This window comes from Mastacembelus armatus, chromosome 17 (genome assembly GCF_900324485.2).
Source record: "Mastacembelus armatus chromosome 17, fMasArm1.2, whole genome shotgun sequence".
NCBI classification, from domain to species: domain Eukaryota; kingdom Metazoa; phylum Chordata; class Actinopteri; order Synbranchiformes; family Mastacembelidae; genus Mastacembelus; species Mastacembelus armatus.
In genome coordinates this window covers 11,464,923-11,491,237 of record NC_046649.1, presented here as the reverse complement: position 1 = coordinate 11,491,237, position 26,315 = coordinate 11,464,923, and the positions used below count along the sequence as shown (strand labels likewise).

Below are 26,315 nucleotides of genomic sequence, written 5' to 3'. Positions count from 1 at the left end.
TCCTTCTTCCTGCTGCTACTGAGTACCAGGAGAGAGAGGCAACTCTGCAATGCAGACACAGCAACAACCTCAGTCCATCTGACCAATTAGTGTGAGCCAGGATATGAGTGGCAGACCCAGCAGCCAGTCATAAGGAGAGACTCATCATGGGGTGGAGTCGGGGTTGGCTGAGGAGATCGAAGGAGCTGAATGACAATGAAATAAAGATGCAGGGAAAAGTGAAGGTAAGGGGGAGAGGAATAGACAGAATAAGGAGGAAAGAGAGATCTAGAGAGCTTCTGACATAGAAAGACTCTTGTCTCCTTCATTTTCTCAGCAGTCACTGACCAGTCTGAGTCCTGTCACTGCAGTTCTTCTTACTCATCAGCTGGCTGAGATCCACCAGCTCCCCCAGCTCTCCTCGTTCCAGGGCTCCTCTCAGCAAAGCCCTGCTCAGCGCAGGGGTATGTTGCTGGGACACATATGCCTGGCTGCTGGGTGTGGGCATAGAGGGTGGGGGCAGGGGGACAGGGACCATGCCATGACTGCTGAGGATGTATCCTTCTGGGGCTGGCCAGCGCAAAGGCAGCGGCTCACCATACTCCATGGGGGCGCTGGGTGCTGACACCACCCTCCGACGCTCAGGCGAGTCCTGGGGGGTCATGGGGTAAACATATTCTCCTGCAGACTTCCTGAGAGGGGCTTTGGGTGTCCCCTTCCCTCCTTTTTCTTGCTTGCTCAGACAGACATAGTGCTGGCGTGGCGTGTCATTCCCTCGGCCCTCACCACTGTGCCTCCCACCTCCACCCTGCTGAAACAGTCTGGTGGTCAGGTAGACAGAAGGGGGCATCCGGCAGGGGGATCCCAGACCCACAGAGCCTCCCCCCAGGTATGTCTGGCTGGTGTCCCACCCTCCAGAATTGGAGTCAGACAGGCGCAGACCTCTGCGCTTCTGCTGGGGTGTATGCTCTGGGGTGGGCAGGAAACCGGGGTCGAGCTCTCCTGACTTCACCCAGCCATTGGGCATGACGAACAGAGTCTCCCCGCCCTGGGAGCAGGGGCGCTCCCCACCTCCCTGCCGTGTCACACTCAGCACAGAGCCTCCCATCCCACCGCCGTTACTCAGCAGACCTCTGTCTCGCCGCTGAATAGAGGACTGGGAGGTGTTGCCATGGCGACGGTTGGTGGGCTTGTGGGCCATGATCCAGCACACTGCGAGGCCGGAGAGCGCCGCTCCGATGGTAAATGCTGAGACTGCAGATGCTACTAGAAGGTTGAGGGAGACCAGGCTCTCTGGTTCAATCAGTAAACTTTGCTGCAGAATTCCTGATGATTAAGAGACACAATTATGAAGATGACATTTAGTGGACATCCTTTCTCAGCATCTGTCCACAGGGAGCTTTTTAAAATGATGATTTTGATTACATTTAGTGCTGTTCTGCCACTTCTGCATAGTGCTTTTGCCCTCACAAGAAATAACCCATCATAATAACTCAATAATCACAAACAACTATAGTTAGTGATCAGCATGTTCAGCATTGATAAGATAAGATAAACTTCATTCTGTCCCAAAGGAAAATTCAGGAAATTCATTACATGATTATTTTCTATGTTGATGAGTTTATCTCCAGTCTGGCCTTGAGGCTCCACTGGATCCAGATTCAGAGAGGCCTGCACTTGTCATCACCACAGCTCAGACCAGAACGGCTGACTCCTCTCCACTCCTCTCCTCTCCTCTCCTCTCCTTTCCTTTCCTTTCCTTTCCTTTCCTTTCCTTTCCTCTCCTCTCCTCTCCTCTCCTTTCCTTTCCTTTCCTTTCCTTTCCTTTCCTCTCCTCTCCTCTCCTCTCCTCTCCTCTCCTTTCCTTTCCTTTCCTTTCCTTTCCTTTCCTCTCCTCTCCTCTCCTCTCCTCTCCTCTCCTCTCCTCTCCTCTCTATTTCTGTCCCCTTCTCTCCTCACACTTTCCTGCAGCCTGGTCAGAGAGTCTCTCTTCGCTGCATACCATTACCTCAGTGTTTCCACCCAGCTCTAATCACTTCCATCTGCAGACACAGCACCACATGCCTGTTTCTGGCTTGGCGTCTCCTGCACTTTCATCTCTCAGTTTAGAGCATGTTAGGTCCGCAGCCTCATTTCTACTGCTATCAGTTTCTACAGTAAGTGGGATGAAGCCTAAAAGCCTATCTGTTCAAAACAAATTAATATGATGAGAGGAATGTGCTAGACGTTTTTTTGAAAGATCAAGCAAATTAATTTTATGACTTTGACACTGGGTTAAAACTGGCAGAACAGTTCAGAAAGGATTTGCTGAAAGGAAAGGAAATAACTTTTTTTTGGTTTCCATTGACTGAATTTCAGAATGTCACAGTGGGCTCCTGTGGTGCTGCGGCAGTGACATCTTAACCTCTCAACAGAAGTGACAGTGTTTTCTGCAAAGTTATTTCCAGCTTGCTTACTGGATGCCCTCAGTCATTCAACTTTGAGGCAACAAACCCTCCCATGAAGGAGCATGTTCCTTTTCCCATCCTGCAGTCTTGTACTGACTGTTAGTATCTCCACCTATTTCATATCCTCCCTAATTAAACAGTCTCACACTGGGAGTGTTTTGACCAGTAGGAAGCAAAGCTGAAACCAAAAACCCAGCTCTCCCGCCTGATTCATCTCTGACAAACACACCAAAACATTCTACATTCTACTATCAAGGATAAATGGATCTTGTTGAGCTGGTGAGGAAATCATATTACACCTTGGATAATTAAAATGTGCTAAATTACACAAGTATATATTTTTTTTAGAACAAAATGTTCAGTGACAGGTGTAATAAGGGATGGAACCACTAGGTGGCGCCTGCCTGACTTCACTGTACAGAGATGGAAACATCTATGTCACAGTGCTGCAACCTACCGTCACAATCTCCTAGATGGGAGGTGGCGTTTCCGTATTCCACATCTTGTTGAAACGGTAGCCTGCAGCCATAAAAAGATCACAAGTTAATAATCAGAGGTGTAAATATTTCTTTTTTAAAATCCAAAAAAGTAAAAAAGCCTATGTCATCACACTGCCCTTAATCCATTAAATAAATACAAAGTAAAAATATAAAATAAATAGGTCATAAAACATTTGTCATAAAATATACGTTTACATTTGCTAAATGAACAAACACCATTTATTTTAGTTATCAGCATAAATCACCGCATTGTTCTTTAGTTACTTTAAAATTGTAACATTTTTAGTTTGCTATCCACTAGAAGCCTCTGCTGCTGTTGACCATGCTTGCAAAAAGAGACCTGAGAAGACTCACGGTCAGGAAATGCTGGTCTCAATACACCTGCAAAAAGGTTCCAAACTAAAGTAAGGGTTAGAAAGTAACGTAATCTCACAGAGTTCAGACAGTTATCAGTCTACAATTTGATAAACTGTCTATAAATGCAGATGATTTAGTGTTGTGGCTACTTTCCCATGAAGTGGGTGCCAAGCTGGAGGCTACAGGCCCAGAGTAACAACTGCAGGAAACATCAACCTAACGGTGTAATACAGTGGAGGGATCATCATTATTTGAGACTGTTCTGCTGTCTCTGGACCTGGACAGCTTGCCATCACTGGGAGGACACAGCAGGACAATGACCCTAAACAAAGTAAATCTAGCACAGACTGACATCAGAAAATCCACTTTCTGCAGTGACCCAGTCGGAGCACAGACCTTAACCTAATAGAAATGCTGTAAAATGGCCTCAGAGAGCTATTCACACCAGACATCCTAAGAATATGTCAGCGCTAAAGCAGTTGTGTAAGAAAAATTGCCTAAAATTCCCACTGAACCCTGTGCAGATCTGACCTGCAGATGTGCAGAAGGACTTGTTGGAAGTTACTGTTGTCACAGGACATTTGACCAGTTATTAAATCCAAGGGTTCATTTATTTTTCCATCAGGACACATGTTCAATGGGTCTGTTCAATAAAGGCATGAAAGATTGTAATGAATAATTTTTTAATATTTAATAATAATGATGTGTGTTACTGAAATGAAATACATTTTGTCCAGGTCTGATCAGGTATACTCCAGAAAGGTGAATAGTCACTATCAAAGATTTAACTGCACTTAAATTTAATCACACTTAAATCCACGCTTAAATTTATTAAAATAACAATAGCTACTGTTGCTCATTTTGAACACTAAGCTATTTAATTATGTTGTCTTCTTTACTGTATCACATTTGGCCAGAGTGTGATTTCTATTACTGAGTAGGAAATAGCTCTGATAACGTTGTTCATGTTTTCTTACATATGTGTATATGCCCTTTTCACCTCTTTGAACACATACAGAAAAGTCTCTAGTCTAAAAGATGTGTGCAGACACAGGCACTTGAATTACAAGATCACACAGCCACCATTTTACAGCACTCTCCGTCACAGGATGGTGTGTGTGTGTGTGTGTGTGTGTGTGTGTTCTTCTCACCGTGTGCCTGGTCTCAAGAAGGAGCAGGTGCTGCCTCTGGTCCAGCCACAGTATGGATCCCTGGAGGCGAGACAGCTCCTACACACACACACACACACACACACACACACACACACACACACACACACACACAACTTAAAACATACTGGGCATTGCCCTTTTTCTCACAGAGGCTATTTTGACCATTTTAGCTTTTAAATATAGCAGGAATCTCTCAAAGGGAAACTTAAAGAACATTGCCTCTCCAACACAAGGAGAAGAGGTACAATTTAGCAAGGAAACTAGTGATGTGATATGTTTTGAAAAGTAACACCTGGTGTTAATCTTACAGCAGCAGTCGCACACATTGTATGGAGTTGCTACTTGTTCACAGTTTCCTGTGTCCAAATATAATATCAGGCTGCTGTAGAAATGAGGTTCACAGTGCAGAGTTGTGCTTCAAAACAACTTCCCCACATGTGCAGTAATAAACAAATGTCTTCTTGGTATTCATAATAAATCATGATCTTGACATCTCAAGTGTCAAGTTAACATTTCCCAGAGAAACAAATTAGCCCAAAATAAATAGTAAAGAAGGTAGCTGTGGTTTGACAAGCACACATGCTATCCATCCCCTGCTGTCTAAAACAAAAACTGAATTGCAAATTTTATTGAGATGACTGTAGCAACAGGGAGTGAGAAAACAAAAAACAAACAAAAAACAAATGCTAAACAAAAAGTGTTACCTTGACTAATTGCCTCTGCTACATTTAAAGGAAGCTTATTATCAGCCAGAGGGATTGGGAAATAGGCTGCAAAAAAAACCAAAACAAACAACAACAAAAAAAAAAACAGGTGACTGTGTGTCACTCACTTCATGCAGCGTGAGTGCAGGTGACAGTGAGATGTGGGCACTCGAACCAAACAGGAGGGGAAGGCCAGCAGCAGAGTGTGGCTGGTCCGGTCCAGTGACAGAGACAAGAGCTGACGAGCCTGAGGAGAGTCCTCGCCACACCTGGAGACAGTGAGACACACAAATGCAGCCTCAAATACATGTGCACACTCACACAGCAGTCACAACATTGGTAAATTAGAGTTTTATTGAGGGATCAGAGTCTGCTCCTGTTTCACTTAAATGAATGAAGCAAAAAAAAAAAAATCTCCATTTGCATCTGCTTTAAACTTTTAGTCCATATTTTTTGTCTTTTGCTCTTTTGCTGTATTGCACAGTAAATAACTGAATTTGAGTTGAAAACATTTTCTGGATATGAAAATACGGGATGATAGTTCTTATACTGACCATGTTGGTCTGTTCAACAACAAAAAAGATGCTTATTTTTAAGTTTTAAGGATATCATTAAGGATTTAAATGTAACCTGCAACTACAAATCAAATATTTAAAAAATGTAATTGAAGATTGCTTTTGGGTAAAAACACTGCTGTTCCCCAGATATCAACTATACCTGAAGCAATATGCTAAAATATGTCATTTACTAATGTCTCTTGACTCCTACTCACTTCTCTGGGTTGAATCCTTCCACCTCCTCCAGAAACACACTGCTGTGGGACACTGAATCTCCATTGGGAACCATTAAGAACTTGAGGATGGTTCCTCTGGTTGAGCCCAGGAACAACACTGTGCGGTTCTTATGAGGGCCAGCCTCTGTGTCCACCACCATGGCCGTCAGCTGGTACCTACACAGACGGATCAGCAACATAGGTCAAAAAGTACTTTTGAGATCCTTACCTCTAGGTGAGGATTTATGTTTATGCGTCCTGTTTGCATGACATGAAAATGATCTGCATGGGCGCTTTTAAATAATTCATGTCAGTCTGTGTACCGTCCCATAGTCTTGACCACCCAGGGCCTATGTCCCAACAGCGGGACTGTCTCATCCATCAGTGGGTGGGTCTTCACAAAGTTCAGTACTTCGTCTGGCAGAGTGGTAGAGGAGCTAAATCTGGATCCCTGCACTGCACACCCCCCTGGTCTGCAGACAGAAAAAAACTAAATGTAAGAATGGACGACAGAGAGAGGATAGATAGAAGAAAGAGAGAGAGGAAAGACAGATAGTGTCACAGTCCAGAGAGAGCAAGAAGCAAAGAGCCAGAAGAGGGTTTTTTTTTGGCTGCATTACAATATTTGCTGAATAGTTGTGAAGTTGCACTGTGATTGACAGTTGCAGCTTATAGCAGGGGAGTAAGGAGAGCACAATGTATGTGAGGCAGTTCTGCTCATATGCGCTTTTCATAACAATACCTCGGTTTAGGCACCGCTTCATCCGGTACAGGAGTCCAAATAGACTCTGGGGATTTCTGCTCTTTAAACCGGCCCTCAAAGACATGAGCGAGCTGCTGCATGTCAAACACACACACCGCAGAGCCAGGGATGCTGCCAGAGACAAGAAGAAAGAAGACAGCAGTGAGGAAAATAAATAGTGTTTGAGCTTCTCTCTGTGTAGGTTGTGTGAGTCTCTGCACCTGTTAGGTGGCGTGGAAAAGAGACCAAGGATGACATCTCGCCCTTGCATGTGGATGATGTTGCTTGTGGCATGTAAGAGGTTGAAGTAAAAATGTGAATCTCCCGGGATGGAGCAGTTGAGTCGTGCCTTTAGAAACGTTGTCCATTGTTTCTCAAGGACGCGCTGAGAGCCGCCCAGATCTGCCTTACATACACGAGCCACACGAGACACCATTACCTAGAATATAAAAAGCAATGGTATGGAAGAGATATTGAGAGATAATTGCATAAAAAAAGCAAATAAACATTGAGGGAAAGGAAGGGACAAAGAGAGAGCACCTTCTCTAGATGATTAAACTCCATGGCCATCTCTCTGAAGAAGAAATAAATATGAGGCCCCCACTCCATGGCGCTCACAAAGTAGGGTTCTGAAAGGTAATATCAGAAAACACTGTTAGACAAACACACACTAGAGAACAGTAGTGACAAAGTGCCTGGGGCCAAATGTAGTGCTTTGTGGAGCTGTAATAACAGTAACACAGGCCGCTGCTGTCCGTCGGCCTCCCTCATTAAATATTCATGTCCTGTTTAATTTATCACCATAGACAAAAGGATACACATTATTTATCATTTATTCATCCAGAGCTGTTTCAGCTTTGACCTGTCCCAGCTAAAACCCTGAATCTGTAGTGTGATTAACCTCAATAGATCACCCTGAATGATTTTAAACCATCAATAAACTGAACAAAAATTAAACTAATAAGGTATCTTTCTTGTTAAATATAGCTTTTTTGTCGCCCCCCCCCCACCAAAAAAAAACATTTTATTTATCCATGAGCCACTCATGAAAAGATAGTGGTTCAATTGTCTTTGAGTAGGTACTATTGTAGGTAATGATGATGGTTTCTGGAATTGGTTCTGGTGCTTTTTTATTGTCTCTTGAAATAAGTCTATTTCAATAGTCTGTTGAAGTCTGTTCAAGGCATCTGGCTCTGGACGATCATTGTTAATGCATCTGTTTCTAAAAGTACCTCTGAACCATTTGGAATCATGTTTGACCGTGCGGAGGGCGGGGCTGTCGCCGAGGCTTCGATAGATCACTGCATCGATGGCCAGGAAATCTGTCACAGTACCGGTAAAGAGACTTCCATCTGAGAGCAAAAGACATGCACAGAGAGACGAAAGGTGCAGATTAAGGAGGAAAAGGGGAAGATTTAGATGGAGAGATAGGACAAGGTCAGGAAGATTAAAACCAAACAAGCAATGCCATGAGAGGTCTGACTATAAATCATTTGTAAAAGTAAACACAAGGACGCAGACATTTCTGTGTCTGGAGCTGGAAGCTGAGTGTGATGTCTGCTAGAAAGCCTATATCCTCCAGCTTTAGTGTGCAAACTCTACCTGCAAATAATGCCACATTGGCATGTCGCGGATCATATGGGCACCGTGCCATCCCACTGACAGGCTCTCCGACCATCTCTAGAGTGTCCCTCTGTAACAGGAAAAGTTTCATATATACATACATACACACCTACACACACACATAGCTGAGAGACAATGTAGATGAATACTAACGGTGTAGTTGGCACACAGTGGGTTGAAGGCGTTTGTTCCACATATAAACAGGCCACCATGCTGGCTCAGCAGAACCTTGATGAAATTACGACACTCTCCCTGCAGAAAAAGAAAAAAAAAAAAAGACACGAAAGGGAGACTATTGAAGAAGAACAGGAAATCATAAGGTACGGATCAACATGAAAAATATGGATTTTGATCAAAGCTAAGCTCAATACTACCAGTCAGATCAAAAACACTGCCAGTGTAAAGTATGAAGGATGCAGCTTAAATCAATTGATAGTGGAAATAACAACCTCAATTACTCTTCAGGAACAGAAGGACAGAGACTTTGTGGCAGTCTTCACTGTGTTGGCTGCTGATTGAGCAGAAACTCTATTGAATTTGAAGCTTGATGGAGTTGTTGTTATTGCTTTTGTGCTCGTTGTTCACTGTCAAATGACATGTAGCTAAAACCAATAAAATATACCTGAGTAGGTAAATAAGTAGGCTAACACTTTTTCCCCCCTACAGCTCCAGATTTGCTCATCAGGAGCGAAATTCTGTGCTCCTTAGTGATAATGACTGATGCTAGGTAGTGTTACTAATTCACAGTTAAGTGTGACACATCTTTTGCTGAACAGTATTTTAGGATCAGGACAGTACTTTGCATACAATTTTATTTGCACATCACTTATTATTATTTGCCAAATACCAAAAACCAGTGCACTTACTTGGCACTGAATTATACATGTTAATCTACTAACAGTATCCCAGTGTGTGTTTGAACTGCAGCGATTAATCAGCATGCCATTAATTCTGCCCAAATTTTACTTTAAAAGAGATTGAATGGGCAAAACATTTCCATCTGTCAAATGTGTTGGTTATGCTGGTAATACTGGTAAACGATACAATTTCGGTGCCATAAAAGTTACAGAGCATCTTCAGGGCAGATTTTTTAACTTGCCAAATGAGAAAATCCCCAGGTAGGAGTAAATAGAAAAGTTTGATATTTTTGGGAAAAGCATTTATTCACTTTCTCGCAAATTAGATTCATACTTCTCTCACATCTGTATCGCAAATACGTAGCTGAAACCAGTGCCTGCTTAGCTTAATACAAAGGCTGGTAAGAAGGAGAAACAGCTCACCTGGTTCTGTGGTAAGGAATCAAAATCCATCTGTCAGCACCTCTAAAGCTCAAGTTATAGCTTTTTGTGTTCGTCCAGTTGTGAAGGGATGCCAGCAAAGCTAAGCTACCCAGCTGATGGTGCCAGCTTCATGTTTACAGCACAGAAGCAAGAGAGGTGGCAATCTCTTTACAAGAAGGTAAAGAAGCCCATGTCCAAAGATGTTGAAAAGTTTTAAAAACATAAAAAACTGCGCTCCATTTAGATGTGTTGTTGAAGCTGGGTCACAGGTGGCAGAAAGGCAGCGCTGTGGTGCAACCGGTGTAGTGCACTGGGGCCCAGATGCTGTCAAAGGCCTGTGTGGTGATTTGAATCTGGGCCAGGCTGTTAGATCAGTGCTGATAAAACTGGCACTGTCTGTGGTGCTAATCAAAAGCTGGTTTTCAGGATAGGAATTTCATGGTGAGCCTCTCCATGGTGGCATAGTTATTGTCTGCTTTGTGTTGGTCTGGGATGGCTTTGTGGGTCTGTGTGTGTGTCTGTGTGTGCATGAGTGTGTACTTATATTTAGGGTGGGGGGGGGGCAAAAAAAAAAAATTGCACAATTGGGGCCAATCACAATTACATTATGCCAGTGCTTGAAGGCACACTTAAACTGCTGTGCTGGGGATGTCTATTCTTTGCCTGTCACAGAACCAGTCAGTACTATAAGTCAAATGATTCAATGCCATCAGTAATGTCCGTTGTCCTGAATTTAATCACTTTTATCTGAGTTAGAGGGCTTTAGCTAATATTATCTACCTTTCTGTCTTGTCATCTTCCTCTTACTCTCTCTTATCATCATTTCTACCTTGGGCCAGTCTTCTTACCTTTTTTTTTTTTATCATAGCTCTAATTCCTTTTCGCTCCAACATCTTTTCCTCTTTCATGTGTTCCTTGAAGCGACACATCATTTCCTTCTGGTTGTCTCTCCACCTCTGTTTTTTTTCTTACCTGGTGACGACCCTCCTCCTTATGTTATTCCTCCGCCCACACACATCCCACCAACCTCCCTTCTTCAACTGATTTCAATTACTGTTTCCTCCCTGAGGCTGTGTCACTCGGCTCAGTTTGCTCTCTAACGTTTCCTGTCGCTTCTTTTTCTTTTTCCATGAGTTCTGCCATAATTGGATTTTGCCAATGGCACTGCTATTTTATACAGTATAGCTTTTATTATCAATCAGGCTATGCTGACATCAAATCTTTTTCTTTTGTATAACTGATCACATTGCCTTCATATTGCACAGCACTGTCGATTATTACCTTAAATACACACATAATTGTTTCTCACCTTGCTCACAGGCCATGAATTCGAAATATAAGGGAAAGTGGTTTAATGCAGGGTCTAGCCTGGGTTGTGTATCACTGATTAATTGATGTGCTGATTCTGTATCAACAAGATCAAATTTGTGTAAATACCATATGCAGGTGCACCCAAAGGAAATAAGGTTTCTCCAACAGCTGCTGTGCCTGTCCATGCGTGTGATAGTGTAAATAGTGCTGATGCATGTATGAGTGGATCCCAAAGTCAGAGTGATGTGTACAAGCACGATACCTCATGTTTGCCCTTCATCCGACACACTCGAATGTCGTTCTTATTGGATTCCCACGTCCGCTTCTGTCAAAGCATTGAGTCACGGTCAGAAATTGTTTGCCAGCACTTATTCATGTATGTTTGTGCTTGTGTGTGTCTTACCTTGCTGTAGAACATCTCATCACCTGCCATGTTATCTAGCTCCACTCTGTAAAAGTCATCTCTACAAAACACATAACAAATCAGACCCACAAAATACAAATTTAATAATAGGATATGATAGCTGATATATATATATATATATATATATATATTGTAAACAGCATGTTATATAAACCAGCAGTTTATATAACAGCAGATGTAATTTTTGCCATTAGCATGTGAAGGCTAGCTGACTCATTTATGGGTTGTGCAAAATAGTGGAGTGCTTCTTGTATGGCTGAATAAAAGTACTGGACAAACAGGCAGATCAAAAGGTGTTAGAACTATGTAAATGTGCTATGTAATTGAGGTGGAATATATTATTTATTATTCTTTAGGTATGTTTATTAGTCTTCATTTCAGCACAAGGCACAGGAGTCTGGGTTTACTTGCCTCTCTTTCATTTGAGGTGGTAAAAGTTTTGATCTGAACACTTTTGCCCTCCTCTGGGAAGGTGATGGAGATTAGAGTATTTGGATTAGAGTATAGCAAAAATACTTGAGGTCCTGATTGGGGCCATTAACATCTATTTGTCTACCACTGAGATAAACTAATTTTTATTTTCCATGTATCATGGATAAGAGTGATGAGAACAAACAGCTTTCAGTTGACATTTAATAAACAAGATTCAATCTATCTGTACTACAACAAACTGAAAATGCCTACTGCAGAGTGACAGCAGATGGAATCTGTGGCATCAAATTAAAGCAAAAAGATATTACTGTGAACACGTCAGTAACACAACACAGAGGAGGCGGTTGCCGTGGGTTACCTGGCTCCTATGTAAAGAGTGCGATTGACTTGGAGGACCGTCTGGATGTGCAGCTCCTGTCTCTGAGCTGAACGATGAGCTCTGCCCAAGAACACTGGATACCTCCTCACCACTGGCATGTGCACACAGACAGACACAGAGCGTGAAAATCTTACTAAAACAACTGGAAATGAAGTGCCTTGCTCAAGAATGCTTTGACAGTTGAGGACAGAGAAAGCACTTTTCTCATTTATATTTTCCTAAAGAACTCAGGCAGGCTATAAAACAGCTTCTCTAACCTTCACTTTAATAGTGTCTTCACTCATTCTTGATGCCTTGTTTAGGAAAACAAAGATAATGGCAGGGACGAATGGTGTAGCAGTTACAGCCAACTCAAACACTTTTATCCTCTTAGTGTTTTTACTTCTGTTGATGCATGCCGCTCGGTAATGAGAAAACTCTATTCACTGAAGTTATTATTTTATTGTGTACATTTTGGATAAATGAGAGAGGACAAACAGGTGCAGAGAGAAAGCGGCAGGCTATGAAAAACTTTTTAAGAAGACAATAATCCCTACGGGGAGCCCTCATCGTCAAGAGATGGATTGGAAAAATGTCTCATTGTCCTTGACTGGAGGGGAGGGGGAGAGGACATAGAGATCCATCTCCAGCTGTCTCCTCCCTCTTCTGCACCCCTTAGCCTTCTCGCTTGTCATCTGTATCACCCTGTCCAAGCTAGTCTCCCTGGTTTTCATCTTCCTGCACCTCTCTACATATAGGCAAGACAATAATAATTTTTCCCTCTTTTTTTCCTTTATGCCTTTGTTCTCTCTCATATTCACTAATTCAATATACTCCCATTGAGAAGAGGAGTGAAGTCTTTTTATTTATCTGCATGCTCAGGTAGCTCAAAAGCAGCTCCACACCAAGGCTCTGACCCTTGACCCCTGATTACCACATCCACCATGAAATCCATTAATCATTGCTGCACATACACACATGCGTGTAGTCACACTTGCACACAGTGGGAAGGACACATACCCTCTGCGGGGACGTAGCTGAGCGGACTGGGCTCCTCTGGGAACGAGCCTTCAGCCAGCTGAAGCAGCAGGAGGAGAAATGGGAGGGGAGGAGCCACTGTCGCCATGGCAGCAGCACACATGCACTGTTAACAGAGAGAGATGAGAGAGACATTTTGTTGTGCACTGTAGGCATGTATGTCCATGTGTGTGCATGGGAGATGGTGCGTGTGTGTGTATGTAAGAAATAACCAACAGGTTTCTGCATGTGGGTGTCGTGTGTGAGGACAGGGTCAGCAGTGCAGCTGAGTGACTGCAGCCACCAGTCTGGCTTCATCAGGAAGCAAATGTGTTTCTATTGTCTGTTTTAGTGGTGTAATAGGGATCTATTGTCAGAAATGTCACTTCATTGTCAAACTCTTTGAATTAAAGGGCGGTCTCGGAGCCATATAACTCGCTGAGAGATAAAACATTCACAGGATTACAAAGACACTTTGGGTGGTCATTTTTCTTTCACTAACAATGTTTCTATGTGCACATATGGAGGCTATATTACTGGTAAGTAGCAACAAAAAAGAGGGAGCTGGTCTTCATGGATCAGGGAGAATGGCCAGAAAAGAAAGAGATGAAGGGAGTGACTTGGGAAAGCTGGACAATGTCTTTCTAAAGGTCGGAAGTCAAGAATGCCCTAAATCATGAGCAAGGGAAGGCAGTTTTGGTCTTTAAAATGTTAAGAAGCCACAGAAGGGTCACACTGTGAGATATGTGCACACACAGCAACACACAGCTTGGGTTAAATCTAATGTCAGCATTTTAATGCTATAATGATGACGCTAACATGCTGATGCTTAGAAGTGATCATGTTTACCATATTCATCATTTTCTGTTTTAGCTGGGTAGAATGCTGATATTTGATAATTAGCACGACACAAAAACTGCAGCTGATGCAGGTGGGAACATCACTTATAAATAGGAATATTTTATAGTGTGACAGTCAAGTAATCACCAAAGTCAGTTCAAGATTCACCATATGATGAACACAAATGTCTGTACAAAATATCATGATAATCTATCCAATAATTTTTGAGATATTTCAGTTTAGACCAAATGATTGTCCAACCTACAGACAGACAGATACTGTCATCTATGGAGATATGGTGCTGGAATAGCTTAAAAAACCCATGCAAAGGGGTAAAACAGTCAAAAACAAGTCCTTGGGCTATTCATCAGTATCTATTGCACCTATAAAACTAGATAGTGAAATAACACTGCTGCTCATAAGTTACTGCCAGACATAAATTGTGGCAGCCGTACCTTCAAACACATGTTTAAATGAAGCTTTTCTATGCATGTATCCAGACCGCCTGTGGTTCAGCTATACAGCTTTCGTGGCAGAACAAACTGTCTTTGATGTGAGAATACTTTGAAAGGCAAGAGGGGATATAAAGAGAAGAAAAGACGAGACAAATGAGGAGAGGGCGTATTACTGGAGTTCTGTCTGGGGTTGGTCTCGCTGAGACCACTGTGAAAATTGTGGAAAATGTAAAGTTTGATGGACCCTAAAGGAAAACAAGGGCTAGAAACTGAAGAAAAGATGTGAGTAATGTGAATGATGTTCCCATCAAATTAACCTGGATACCATGTTTCATGTTTCCCCCAACCCCCGCCTATTTCCTTTCATCCTCCATCTCTCTACCCCCATCACCCACTTCCTCCTTTCATTTCTTTTTCATTCTATTTCTCAGCTTGTTTTCCAGGATAAAACCCCCATGACTGTGTTCAGAGATAGAACAGCAGGTAGAGAGGTGGATGTGCTAGTTGCTAAGGTGATGACTACTGCTATTGAAGCACACAGATACACCAAGATGACACACGCTCGTGAGCACAGTCACCTGTGTTGCCAACATTTCAGAATGTGCACGAGCTTGAGTGACAAGCTCATTGAAGACATCAGTGAGGCGACGCAGGCTGTAGACTGTACACCAGGGGCTACTTCAAATTAAATTCAAGACCAGTGATTGCAAGTTTGACATCTCTAAGTCCCCCCCTCATCAAATGCATTGGAGGAGCCCTGAGGAGGTGTGGAAGGCTTGTTTCATCTGTCTCTCCACTGGGATTTCCTGAGCTAGTACTGATTGAGTCAGGTTTAGGGTCAGACTCATTTCATTTTGGCCGTTTCATATGAGAGATCTAAATTTGATGCTTAAACCTAAAATGAAATTCTGCTGTCTTGTCTGGACTGAAAGGATGGATGGATAGCATTAAATGAAGCGGGTGTCCCAGCGAGATTAGGCATCATACCTTTATAGACTCACATTAATGGCTTTCCAAAGAGTGATACATCAAACAAGCGATGCATCAGAAAAATCTCACTCCCCTTCAATGTCATAGCTCAGTCAACTCTGAAGAGCCAGACACGATACACCTTGTAACCTTCAGTGTGACATACACTTTCTGAGGATATCAGTATCTCTGATGTCCATTATGAATAAATGTCCATAAATCCAGGAGACAATAATAGAACAAAGACCCTCCGTGTCACTTCAGAACTTAATCATATTTTTTACATCTATGGGTATGTTAACAACTGATAATAGCTCATTTGATATACATTCAAGGTTGCCAAGTAGCTAAAATGTAAACAAATAAGGGCTATAAATACAGGCCCCAATTTGCAGCTCACAGTGTATCTCACTGAATCTATGAATAGTTTATACTTTCATAAGCAATCAGACATAAAATGGACAAAATACAATAACAGAGGTGTAAAAATCCATTAATATAAACTGTTTGAGATAGTATTTTGAGATAGATAAGTATTAAGACTGAAAAAGCCCCATAAACATATTTTTATAATTCCTGACACAATAAAAATATCTTTCCTTATGCATTGACATATGGCTTGTTTTGAAGCTCGTGAAGACTGGTGGCATTTTTGCACAGTCCAGCTTATTCTAAAAACACGAATATACAGCATATATCATGTAGTAACTCTGCTAAAAGCTTGTAAATACACATAATAGCGAGCAAACATTCAGACCTGGGCATTCTTCTTCCCAGCCTCACACACACACACACACACACACACACACACACACACACACACAAATACACCTGTGAACTGTACATGCAACATACTAAACCCTGTAAACACTGTAGCTAATTATTGATGAGGCCTTCTCATTAGAGTGCACATTGATTAAAGTTATTGATCCATAAGATAAACCATCAGATCAAGGCCAAGGCCAACATATTAGAGGTCTGCTGCTGGTCACTGCTATGGCAAAGGCAGTATTTTTAATGCTCTGGGCTATAAAAAGAGGCTTGGGGCAGCACTTTGACGTTTGGCTATCAAACGGGCTGAGTTTTCCCTGCTGACAGAAGACAGAGAAGCGAGAGAGATGAAAGCTAAAAGGCAGACATGGTTTTGACAAAAAAGACAAAACGAGGAAAAGAGATACAGACTTCCAGCTCATCAAGCTATAAAAAACAGAGCCCTAGTGACAGAATGAGTATCAGGAAATCAAGGGAAGAGAGCCATGTGAGTGGAAAGATGAAAGGGTGTTCTGTTATTTGTGTCAGATCATGCTGGTGTGATAGGATTAAATGGTGTGACGCAGTTATCATGGGATGCATGTAATGAAGGCAACAGCCACACAGTGTAATCTAGCCAGATCAAGCATCCCATTACCAAATCACCTGTTAACACTCACTTCATTACCCAATCAGTAGGTCATGTGAAGAAGCAGAATCACCTGCTCTCACCTCTTATCAATTTGTCCATATGTTTGCTACTCATTGGCCATTACATTAGATATTTTTCTTCTTGTGTGCTCCTGCTCACCCACCACAGCTGAGCTGAGCTAACAGGCATGACAAGAGGCTGAGTAGCATGCTGGGAATTTCTATATAACCCTGAGAAAGTCAAGAAGATTTGTAAATGATATGTGTTTCATGACTATCTATTTAATATTTACCCATGAGTCCTTTCAAAAAACAACAACAAAAAAAAAAAACGGCCTGCTTTAACGCATATTGGACACACTTCTATTTGCACAAGGCACCTCAAGTCTTATAGCTGCTGAGCAAAATCAATACACTTTCATCCTGCTAAACAGCGACAGAATAAAGAGCACCATCCCTCTCCACTGAGGAGCATTTACTGACCATGAGGAAACACAAAGACATAAATAAAAAAAGGCCTCAGCAGTCTGTCTGAAGGCATGGACACACAGCTAACCAAAACCACCCCACTGATGTTAAAAGCACTGAGATGCCTAAGTCATGACCTGTGCTGCACCCAACTACAGCAAAGAAGTTAGTAAATCCTCTCGCATGCACGAGTATAAATGTGTATGACAGAAAACATAAGCGTAGAAAATCTAAACCCATTTTTCCATGGTGACATTTTGCTTGTCAGTGGATTTGAACTGTGTTTTCTGATGTGTTGAATGTGTCTTTGTGATTAGGTCCACAGGCGAAATCGTTCCTTCTCACTCTCGCTCTCTTTCTTGCTGTCTCTCGCTCTCTGTTTAGCTGCTGCAGCCACTCTACTCTGTGCCTTTGTTACCGTAGCAACCAATAGCAAAGCTAGTCAGAGATGTTCTGTTGCAGTGGATGCAAAAGTGAGGAGGGCGGGTTCGCCCTCTAACACAGACATGTGCGCACACATGAATGCAAACAAGCACACACTTACATTATGCATACACTTAAGCCTTAACCCAAATCCATAAACGTTCATTCCATTGTGGATGAACATGCACATGGACACAGATATAGTAACGAGCATGGGGCCCCCTCTTTCTCAGCAAGGAGGGGGATGGGGGAGCATTTTGTCTCCACATTTTCCACACACTGGCAAGACAATATAGTTCATTGAAATCTGTAGTCCAATACATGTATTACACTTTCACTTAGAAACAATGCTTATATTGAAGCTTCTTTTTTTTTGGTCACAGGATTTCCTCTTAAAGTAATGTTTCAGCTGACTCCATCAGCCTGGGTGAGCTAACTTTAGAATATTGTTTTGTGTTTATGTAAAACCGTTCAAATCCATTAAAAATAATAACTTTACTGGGCATTTGTTTCACCAGAAATTTGATTTGGAAAAATAAAAATAACTCTCTTTTCTTAAACGCTTTTTCTTAATGCAGCTCAGACCCGGATTATTATGACCGGTTGGTTTAAACTGTAAAAAAGATGTATATCATCATAAAAACATGGCTGGAATAGAGTCCTCCACACCCTGCTATCACTTGCTCCTTGAGGACAGTATACAAGTTAAAGCCTGGAATAAAGCCTGAGGGTAGAGACACAGACACAGGCTAAACTGGGAGAAGTGGGTCACCTTCACACTTCAGTACTTCATCCCACAAGCCTTATAGCTTCATTAATAAACTTAAAATGGATTTCAGCTGAGAAAAGAAAGGACATGAACAGATTTCAGAATGTTTTTCTTACTATGGCACAGTGATGAATTTACATCATATTACAGTAAAAGTTTAGACAAACCTTGCATGACTGCAAAAAAAAAAAGCTGTGCAATTTGGTAACTTAACAGATTTTACTCTCAGGTGTCTACTGTCAGGTTTGAAGACAAAGCTGGTAATATTTCTCAGTGTAAAGGATTGAATTGACAGCTAGCTCACATTTATGCCACACAAAGTGAAAATAGAATATAGCTTTAATGTAACCTTTAATGTGGCATGTTTTTGATGCGCCATGTCATTTGTTGATAAACCTGTTTCAGACATTAATACATATATTTGTTAAAGAAACTGTACAATGTTTTTTTTTAATTCACCACAACAACATGCAGTTGAAAAACCAGCAATTAGAAACTAACATATGTTATTGACAAATGTGCTGACTGTATTTGTATCAGTTGGAAATTCTCTCATTCACTTCAATAATGTGTTGGGGAACCAGTATTTAATGAAGGAATCAGAGATTTTATATTATAGCAGGCCACTCAATCGAAAATAAACAACAAATACATCAGAGAATAGATCAATGGGTAAAAATCCATTTTACATGTAATAATGGCCCACTATGTTATTAGTGTAGGCTTGATACTATATATATTAAACTTTTGATTCAAATTTCATATTTTGGAACTATGCAAATACACTGTCTGTTTCTTGGAGCGCAGTGACTATGTGTTGGCAAGTGGACTCCAGAAAGAATAGTCTACTGCACATTTGTGTAAAACGGCAAATTGACATTTTCACACTTTAGCTTCTGCAGGGATTAAACAAACAAGATCTAACATGTTATTTACTGAGCTTTAGAAGTGCTGGTCGGCAGATTTTTTTAACCTTTTGACATAGCCATTCTAGCTGTTTCCCTGCGTTTTCAGCTTTTGTGCAAAGCTAAGCTAACTGGCTGCTGGGTGTAGCTTTATCCTCTGATCTAACTCTCCAGTAGAAAGCAAATGAGCATATTTCCTAAAATGTCAAACTATTTAATTTCACACACTGATATTACTTTAAAAAATTACTAGCTCGGTCGGTAAATGCTAGTTAAATCCACATGTCACTGTAGCAGTAATAGTGATTTATGAAGTTCATGTATGCCAGTACTGCTGGCTGGGGTTTCCAAATTTGATGCAAGTTGAAATGGTTGCTGTGGGATTAATTATTTGTTGTAGGCTATTATAAATCTGCCATAACAGGTGACACCAGATCCACATGGTGTCAATGCAAACAAGTTGGAGAAGAAAAAGGAACACAGATATTTAGTCTAATACCTGTATATGCGTGCATCCGATGACATGCACGCATATACAAACGCGCAGAAGAGCAAATGTGCACAAAGATACACACCCACACACAATCATGCCTGCTTCAGCAGCAGAATCAGTGTGTCAAGTTTTTATCTTATCAAGGTGGTTGGCGATATTCGCTCAAGTGGCTGCCTGTCTCCTTAGAGCAGGTCTAATCAGAGTTAAGGGAACAGTCTTTTGCTGTTAAATATCCTAAAATACTATTCAATCTACAGGGTCATTTATATGCTAATGCAAAGGTTACCTCTGCATAGGCCTTTGACGCAGCTATGCGCTGTTAGGTTATGTGTGAAAAAGAAAAAAGAGACAGTCAGAGTGAATGAGTAATGAAAGGGGGAGATGAAAAGAGGAGATGTGTGTGAGAGAGAGAGAGAGAGGGATATGAAGGAAAAGAGAGAAAAGAAGATACAGACAGGGAAGAAGAGAAAGATATTCCCCTGGGTGAGTGCCATAGGTAATTAAAATAGGATGGACAGAGCTGGAGTCTAGCCAGAAAGAGCTCCATCTCCCCCCAGACTTCTTCCCCAATAAGGCCTTCTGCTTAAAACAGAATTGCTGCTCATGATAGACACACAGTAGTCTATGGATGCAGTGAGATATCAGCTTATAGATAACAGATGTGTACATAGTGTGGAATAAACACACTGCTCAGAAATGCATGTACAAAGCAATCACTCATTTGCAAATAGCCAAATGCAGACTAAAAAAATAGAACGTATTCCTGTTTCTGCAATGAGACAGAAATGTGTGTGAAAACAACACACTCAGTCACACAAACATTTCTGGTGCTGTGCAAAGCGGTAGCAAGGGCAAACGTTACTAACCAGAGTTTGACTGCAGTAAGCACATATACATTCACTGCACAGCTCTGAGCAAGAGGCGAGCACATGAGTATGCAGTGCATTCGCTCAGACACACAGTACACACACACACACACACACACACACACACACAGACCTGATACAACAGCAGTGAAGATGCAGTCTAATTACACAACAGTGACAAAGGTTTTTCATCTGAATTTGTTCTAATGCTATTGTTATTCTTTCTGTCACATGGTAATGGTGCCCTTTGTACTATACAAGGTAGTCTACATCTCCACAGAGCATTTTATCTGCTTCTTAACCATGTCTTAACTTTAACCTTTGTCATTTTCTAATATGTAGCACAAAGAAGAATCAATTCATTTCTTGAAATTCGGTGTTCTTTTCATGAAGATAAATGCTGATACCTGCCAAAAATAGCAATTTTTGTCACATTTTTGGTTTGTTATCATAGACCACAATCCAATATTTCTTTGCCTTTCAGTTTTCCACTTTCACTAAGACTACACTAAAAAGGTGCTAAGTCTCATCGTGGCAGCCATTAATATATATCGCATAGCTACCCTGTGTACAGGCTGAAAGGTAGCTCATATTTTCATCGTGTTGTTCTTTGTGTGCTATGATCACCAGTAAGGGTAAATATAGCTCTTTTGGCAGAAACCTGCTAAGAGGATAACAGCTCACAATAGGTGGTCTACACACAACAGATATCACAATGCCAAAAAACCTGCTTGTGGATTGTCTTGTGCACACATGCATATGATACATGCATGCGTGTGTGCGCACACACACACACACACACGGACAAACACACCCACAGCAAAAACACCACTACGCAAAGATGACACCTCCCCTGAGAGTTGTCTCTCCACTTCGGAGGTATAATTGTGTTTCTGCTATGCTTTTCTCCTTTCCTCTCAGTTGTGACTGGGCCCTAGATGAAAAGCCATAATTAAAAGAGAAAAGTTGTGTTTGTTGTGAAGAAGGAATGAGTGCAGGAGAGGACAGGATGAAGGCGAGAGAAAGATTAGCTACAACAAAGCTTCATCAGGCTACACACCTATCTCAAGTAACTGGGAGACAAAAGACTCAGATGTGCCTTTATCTTCCAGTAAAAAAGTCTTCCAAATCCCTCTGGCTAAGCTGCCATAACTAAAGCCTGCCTTTGGCTTAGCTGCTCAATGAATTTGCTAAACAACAAAAGCAGTGATATATATGAAGATAGACCAAGTTCCTATATATCTCCATTCATTTTGTGCAAAGAAATAAAACATTAAATTGCCTCAGTGGTTGGCATTTGAGAAAAGGTTACTTGGTTATTTGCTTATTTTTTGTGTGCGAAGATGTGTGTGAGTGCTTTAGTAAAAAACATAAAGTGGACGGTCATTTTCTCACTTTGCAATTTGGTTATGTAAATGAGATCACAGGAGGGAAGAGATTAGACTACCTCTATCTTTTTAAGGTGAAACAGCTGTGGTATCACTCACAACCCAATTGCCAGGCATTTAAAGTGGAGGACCAGCTGCATACAAAGAGAAGGGTTCATCTCAGAGACAACCTAACCTATAATTATTATGACCCTTATACACACTCCAGTACAGACATACAAACAGTACACATGCATAAAATATGTGTGTGTGCACCCTAAACATTTACGCAGTCATGAATCATGTATATGCAATTATCTACCTGACCTCTAGATGTTTAAGAGTTTTTAAGACGAAAACCGTAAACACGGCAATGCGCTGCAAAATGACTACACATTAGCATGTTATAGCATGTGCAGTGATGCCACAATGTGCACAGGGCTGCATTAAAAAGAGCCTGCAGCTCTGGGGAGAAATCTTTGAAGACAGAGTCATAAAACTGAAGATGCATGGGCACTGTAAAGAGAATGACGGATTTTTTACACTGAAAACAACTGCAAGGGATTCATACACAGTATATGTGGCTGATACAGCAACCAGCACCTCTTGATGCAGCTGTGTTTGCCACCTAAATACAATTTATCTTGTGGTGTACAGATGATGGCACCACAGACAATTTACAGCAGAGTTTCCTGTACTGTAAGTTAAGCTCCACAGCTTCTGTGACAGCTTGCTCCTTTCTTTTTAAACATCTGGAAGGACTTGTCCAAGGATCCCGGTTAGGCTCCTGAAAGCCTCACACATCAACACAGAGAGTGTTTTGCATGAGGGAGTTTATTATGAATACCTGTCTCAGGATAAGAGTTAGTTTCTGACAAGTGAACAAAGTATCTGCCTGCATGAATCCTGACCCTCTGGTCCCCTCAGTCCTGCACAATGACTCCCCGAGGTCCACACTCTGAAGACCCCGCTGGAATAGGTCATTCAGCAGATGCCAACTCAGCTATGTCCTCCTGATCTTATTGCACTCAGATCTGCGAGCTTCAGCACCCTTCTCAGTGTTTCATTTTTTCTAAAGAATCCTACCAACGATTACTCCAAGATAAACACTGAGCAGAGTGTGAAACTGGAACCACAGAAGTTATTTATGAGAAACATAAGCATTTGTTTGAGCTTCTTGCCACTATTAATTTGTTTTTCTTTAGGCTCAGATTAGTGAATAATCCTGTCTGCCTTTCAATGCAGACAAGATTTGCTGTCAGGACAAATGGGAATTGACACCGTAAGTATTGGAAGGTATTAAGGTTCATCTAGCCACTGTAAGAGCACATAAGCAAAACAGAGCAGACAAAGAAAACAAGAAAATGTACAGTGACTTCAGGTTAAAAATTACAAAATATACTTTTATTCAAACTAAAATCTCAAAGTAGAAATAGAAAACTACAAGTTCAGTGGCAGCTTATCACAACAGTGTGTTTTGGTCAGTCAGTGTTGCTGTCTGTGTACCAGAGGTAAAGAGACGCCATTTGTCGTCGATTGCTTGATGTACTCTCTTGGCAATCGGAACAGAAAAGCTGTTAGGTAACATCTCTCTCCTTCCAACATCTTCTGCCTGTTTTGTCTCACACACACACACAAGATCTTAAACTGTCATTCTACACATTTCTAGAAACCTGCTCCTTAGCAACCCCTCCACACTAATCTGCCGTTGATTTACTTTCTCTGAGGGAATAGACAGTATTATGCTGCAATCCAAACTAATTTTTCTCCATGCTTGAGATGTCCAGTTTGCGGCTTAGCACGCGTGATTGAATAGGGTCCTATGTGATCAATAGAGCTCATTAAAGGTCCCTGTGGACAGTTGTCTCACCCTGAGGTTCTCTTAGATTGCTTTTACCTGCAGTCTCTTCTGCCTTATTGCTTCAAGTGGTTCCAACTTTGTTTTGCAGCATAATTAATTTTTTTAATTGAATTACTCCAGCCTAGCCTTTCCATGCTAGTTGCCTAAATGTAAATTGAAGTATCCATTTGGGCCCCTTCAGTATGGATTGTGGGTGTTAGAAGGCTTTGCTGTAGCTGTATGTTTGGGATGGGCGGGTGTTAGACTGCCTTCCAAAGGGAGACAGTGGCTGCACCTGTTGTTCCCTGCGGTTGCTGTGTGGTGGAGTTAGCACCTGCTCACACGGCTGCTGTGTGGCCGTCTGTGTGGGCAGCGGGGATAACAGGGAGACCATTCACACCCGCTCAGACTGCTGTCTGCAGCCCCTCTCCCTCAACGCTCGTTCACTCTGCTTTCTGCTCCATCATTTCTTTTTCTGTTGTTTACATCCTCTGCCTATCCCCCTGTAGCCTATATGCCAGATTGCTATCTACCACACTTTATCCTTTGTATCCCCCAATCTGTCTGCCTGCGTTTCTGTCTCATCCCCTCCTTCTTTTATGTATTTATTTATTTGTCTATAATCATATATTTGTGCCTTTCACCTCACACAGAAACACAAACATAAACAGCAGCAGCTGCTAGCTGTTATAGTCCTTCTGTGGAACTTGATAGCTTTCAGTGTGAAGGATGAAGTTGTAAACAATAAATTACATATAACTATTAAATCACTTCAGTAAGAGCTGTGTTGGCAGTGAGTGAGCATTTGGGCCATGGAGGTTGTGAGTTTGCAGCGTGGTTATGGGCAATTTAGATGGCAACTTACCATAAGTGTAGGCTACAGGACACATTTAGGGAAAAAGATATGTTTTAGAGTGTTCGCTTTCTGCATTTGTCTTTGTTTTTGTTCTCTGGATTCCAGTGACACCAGCTTCATGCTGTCTAAATCCATAATAACTATCCATTTCTTTTCATTTATGTAAACTTTTCTGTACAGTACATATGGAGAACCTGCTCTGTGTGTGTATCATGTGCTACACTACTGAGTGATGACATAATCAATAGATTTTATGGCTTCCAAATCACCAGATCTGACCTTTACTCTTGTAAATCTGAAATCTAAATATTTAAGAAAACGTGATTCATTTACACAAAGGAACAATTAAATATAACACCTGAAAGAAAAACACATCATTTAGATCTCGACCTATGATCTGGGTCGTGATCCAAATGAGAATTTCAGCCAGGCTTTGTGCTCGCCCTTGCGATGCAGTGTTATAATGTTTAAGTATTGCGAGCTCTTTTTGCTGAGACATCACTTCAAAACCTACGTGAAAGAAACACCGTAAGATCCTATGCAACACGTGAAAGAACAATGATATACGATGCAAAAAAAAAAAAAAAAACGGTGCACACATGATATGTAAATAAAACACTAAACTTGCAGCAGACACAAAGAACAGTTCATGTCCACCGTGCTCCAGACGATATTTAACAGACATCCATCCGCTAACCCGGAGGAATAATAATGCTGCATCGCGTTTGGTGGCAGTAATAAAATTGCGCACATGCTGTATATACCTGTTCATCCCATCCACACCCCTTCTCCCTCACAGATATCCATCTCTCTGTCCCACTATTTGGCACACTCACCGCACCAGATGGTCAGGTAGGGAGGCTGAGGCAGGTACCAGTCGCCAACTCGCCCTCTCCGGTCGCTCTTCTGCCTCTCTGTGGAGAAAAGGGTGGATGGATACCACGGATCTCGGTATCCAAAGCCTCTCTGAAATAGCAGCAGATCGCCAGCCGCACCTCACCTGTCTCTTCCCTCTACGGTTCCTGTGCGTCGCCGTAGCATCACCGTTTACAGAGCGCGTCCAAAACGCCCAGTCAACTAGAAAACGGGTTTTTTTTTCCCCTGGAGAGAAAAAGTGCGTAGTCTGAACGTGCACACAGCAGCCTATTGGGCTCTGTGATCCACTGTACGGTGGATCCCGGTAGCCTTGTTCAGACCCTTGCAAAATCCCAAATCCTGCAAATGCGTTTTAAGTCTTCTTTCAGAGGGACCGGCCGGTTGTCTGCACTTGGTCAAGCTACGGCTTTGAAAGCAGTAGTCAGCAAAATCCACTTTCTAATCCCTTTTTTAAATTTACTGTGGCGAGGTGAAATGCCCAACGCAGAGCAGGCACAGTGACACCAGGGGCCCATAATTCACACCCCTGAAACACAGTCCTGCAGTGGATCAATGATGAATGGAGGACCTCTCTCTCTCTCTATCTCTCTCTCCCTATCTCTCTCTCCCTATCTCACACGCGCGCGCGCGCACGCACACACAGACAGTTTGTTAAGCCATAAAGTTGTG

The 26,315-nt window shown here is 41.9% G+C and overlaps 1 protein-coding gene across 1 annotated transcript; it reads right to left on the bottom strand.

The window, feature by feature from the left end:
* Positions 1-319: 319 nt before the first annotated feature.
* LOC113134276 (semaphorin-6B-like) lies at positions 320-25,909 on the bottom strand. The gene is made up of 18 exons (XM_026313556.1): positions 25,771-25,909; positions 25,607-25,684; positions 13,122-13,245; positions 12,102-12,213; positions 11,291-11,351; positions 11,150-11,212; positions 8,450-8,548; positions 8,276-8,366; positions 7,906-8,025; positions 7,214-7,302; positions 6,895-7,112; positions 6,674-6,805; positions 6,255-6,404; positions 5,932-6,108; positions 5,288-5,428; positions 4,435-4,512; positions 2,884-2,945; positions 320-1,305 (listed from the first exon to the last, which is right to left on the bottom strand). Exons 3-18 carry the CDS (start codon positions 13,240-13,242, stop codon positions 320-322), a joined length of 2,700 nt encoding a protein of 899 aa, XP_026169341.1. The 5' UTR covers positions 13,243-13,245; positions 25,607-25,684; positions 25,771-25,909.
* Positions 25,910-26,315: the final 406 nt, after the last annotated feature.

Coding starts and splice junctions, on each gene's coding strand:
- LOC113134276 (XM_026313556.1), bottom strand. CDS start 13,242: ATGTGTGCTGCTGCCATGGCGACAGTGGCTCCTCCCCTCCCATTTCTC. Junction 8,367..8,449: donor CACTGTGTGCCAACTACACC/GTTAGTATTCAT, acceptor TTCCTGTTACAG/AGGGACACTCTAGAGATGGT. Junction 6,109..6,254: donor GTGGTCAAGACTATGGGACG/GTACACAGACTG, acceptor CCGTCTGTGTAG/GTACCAGCTGACGGCCATGG.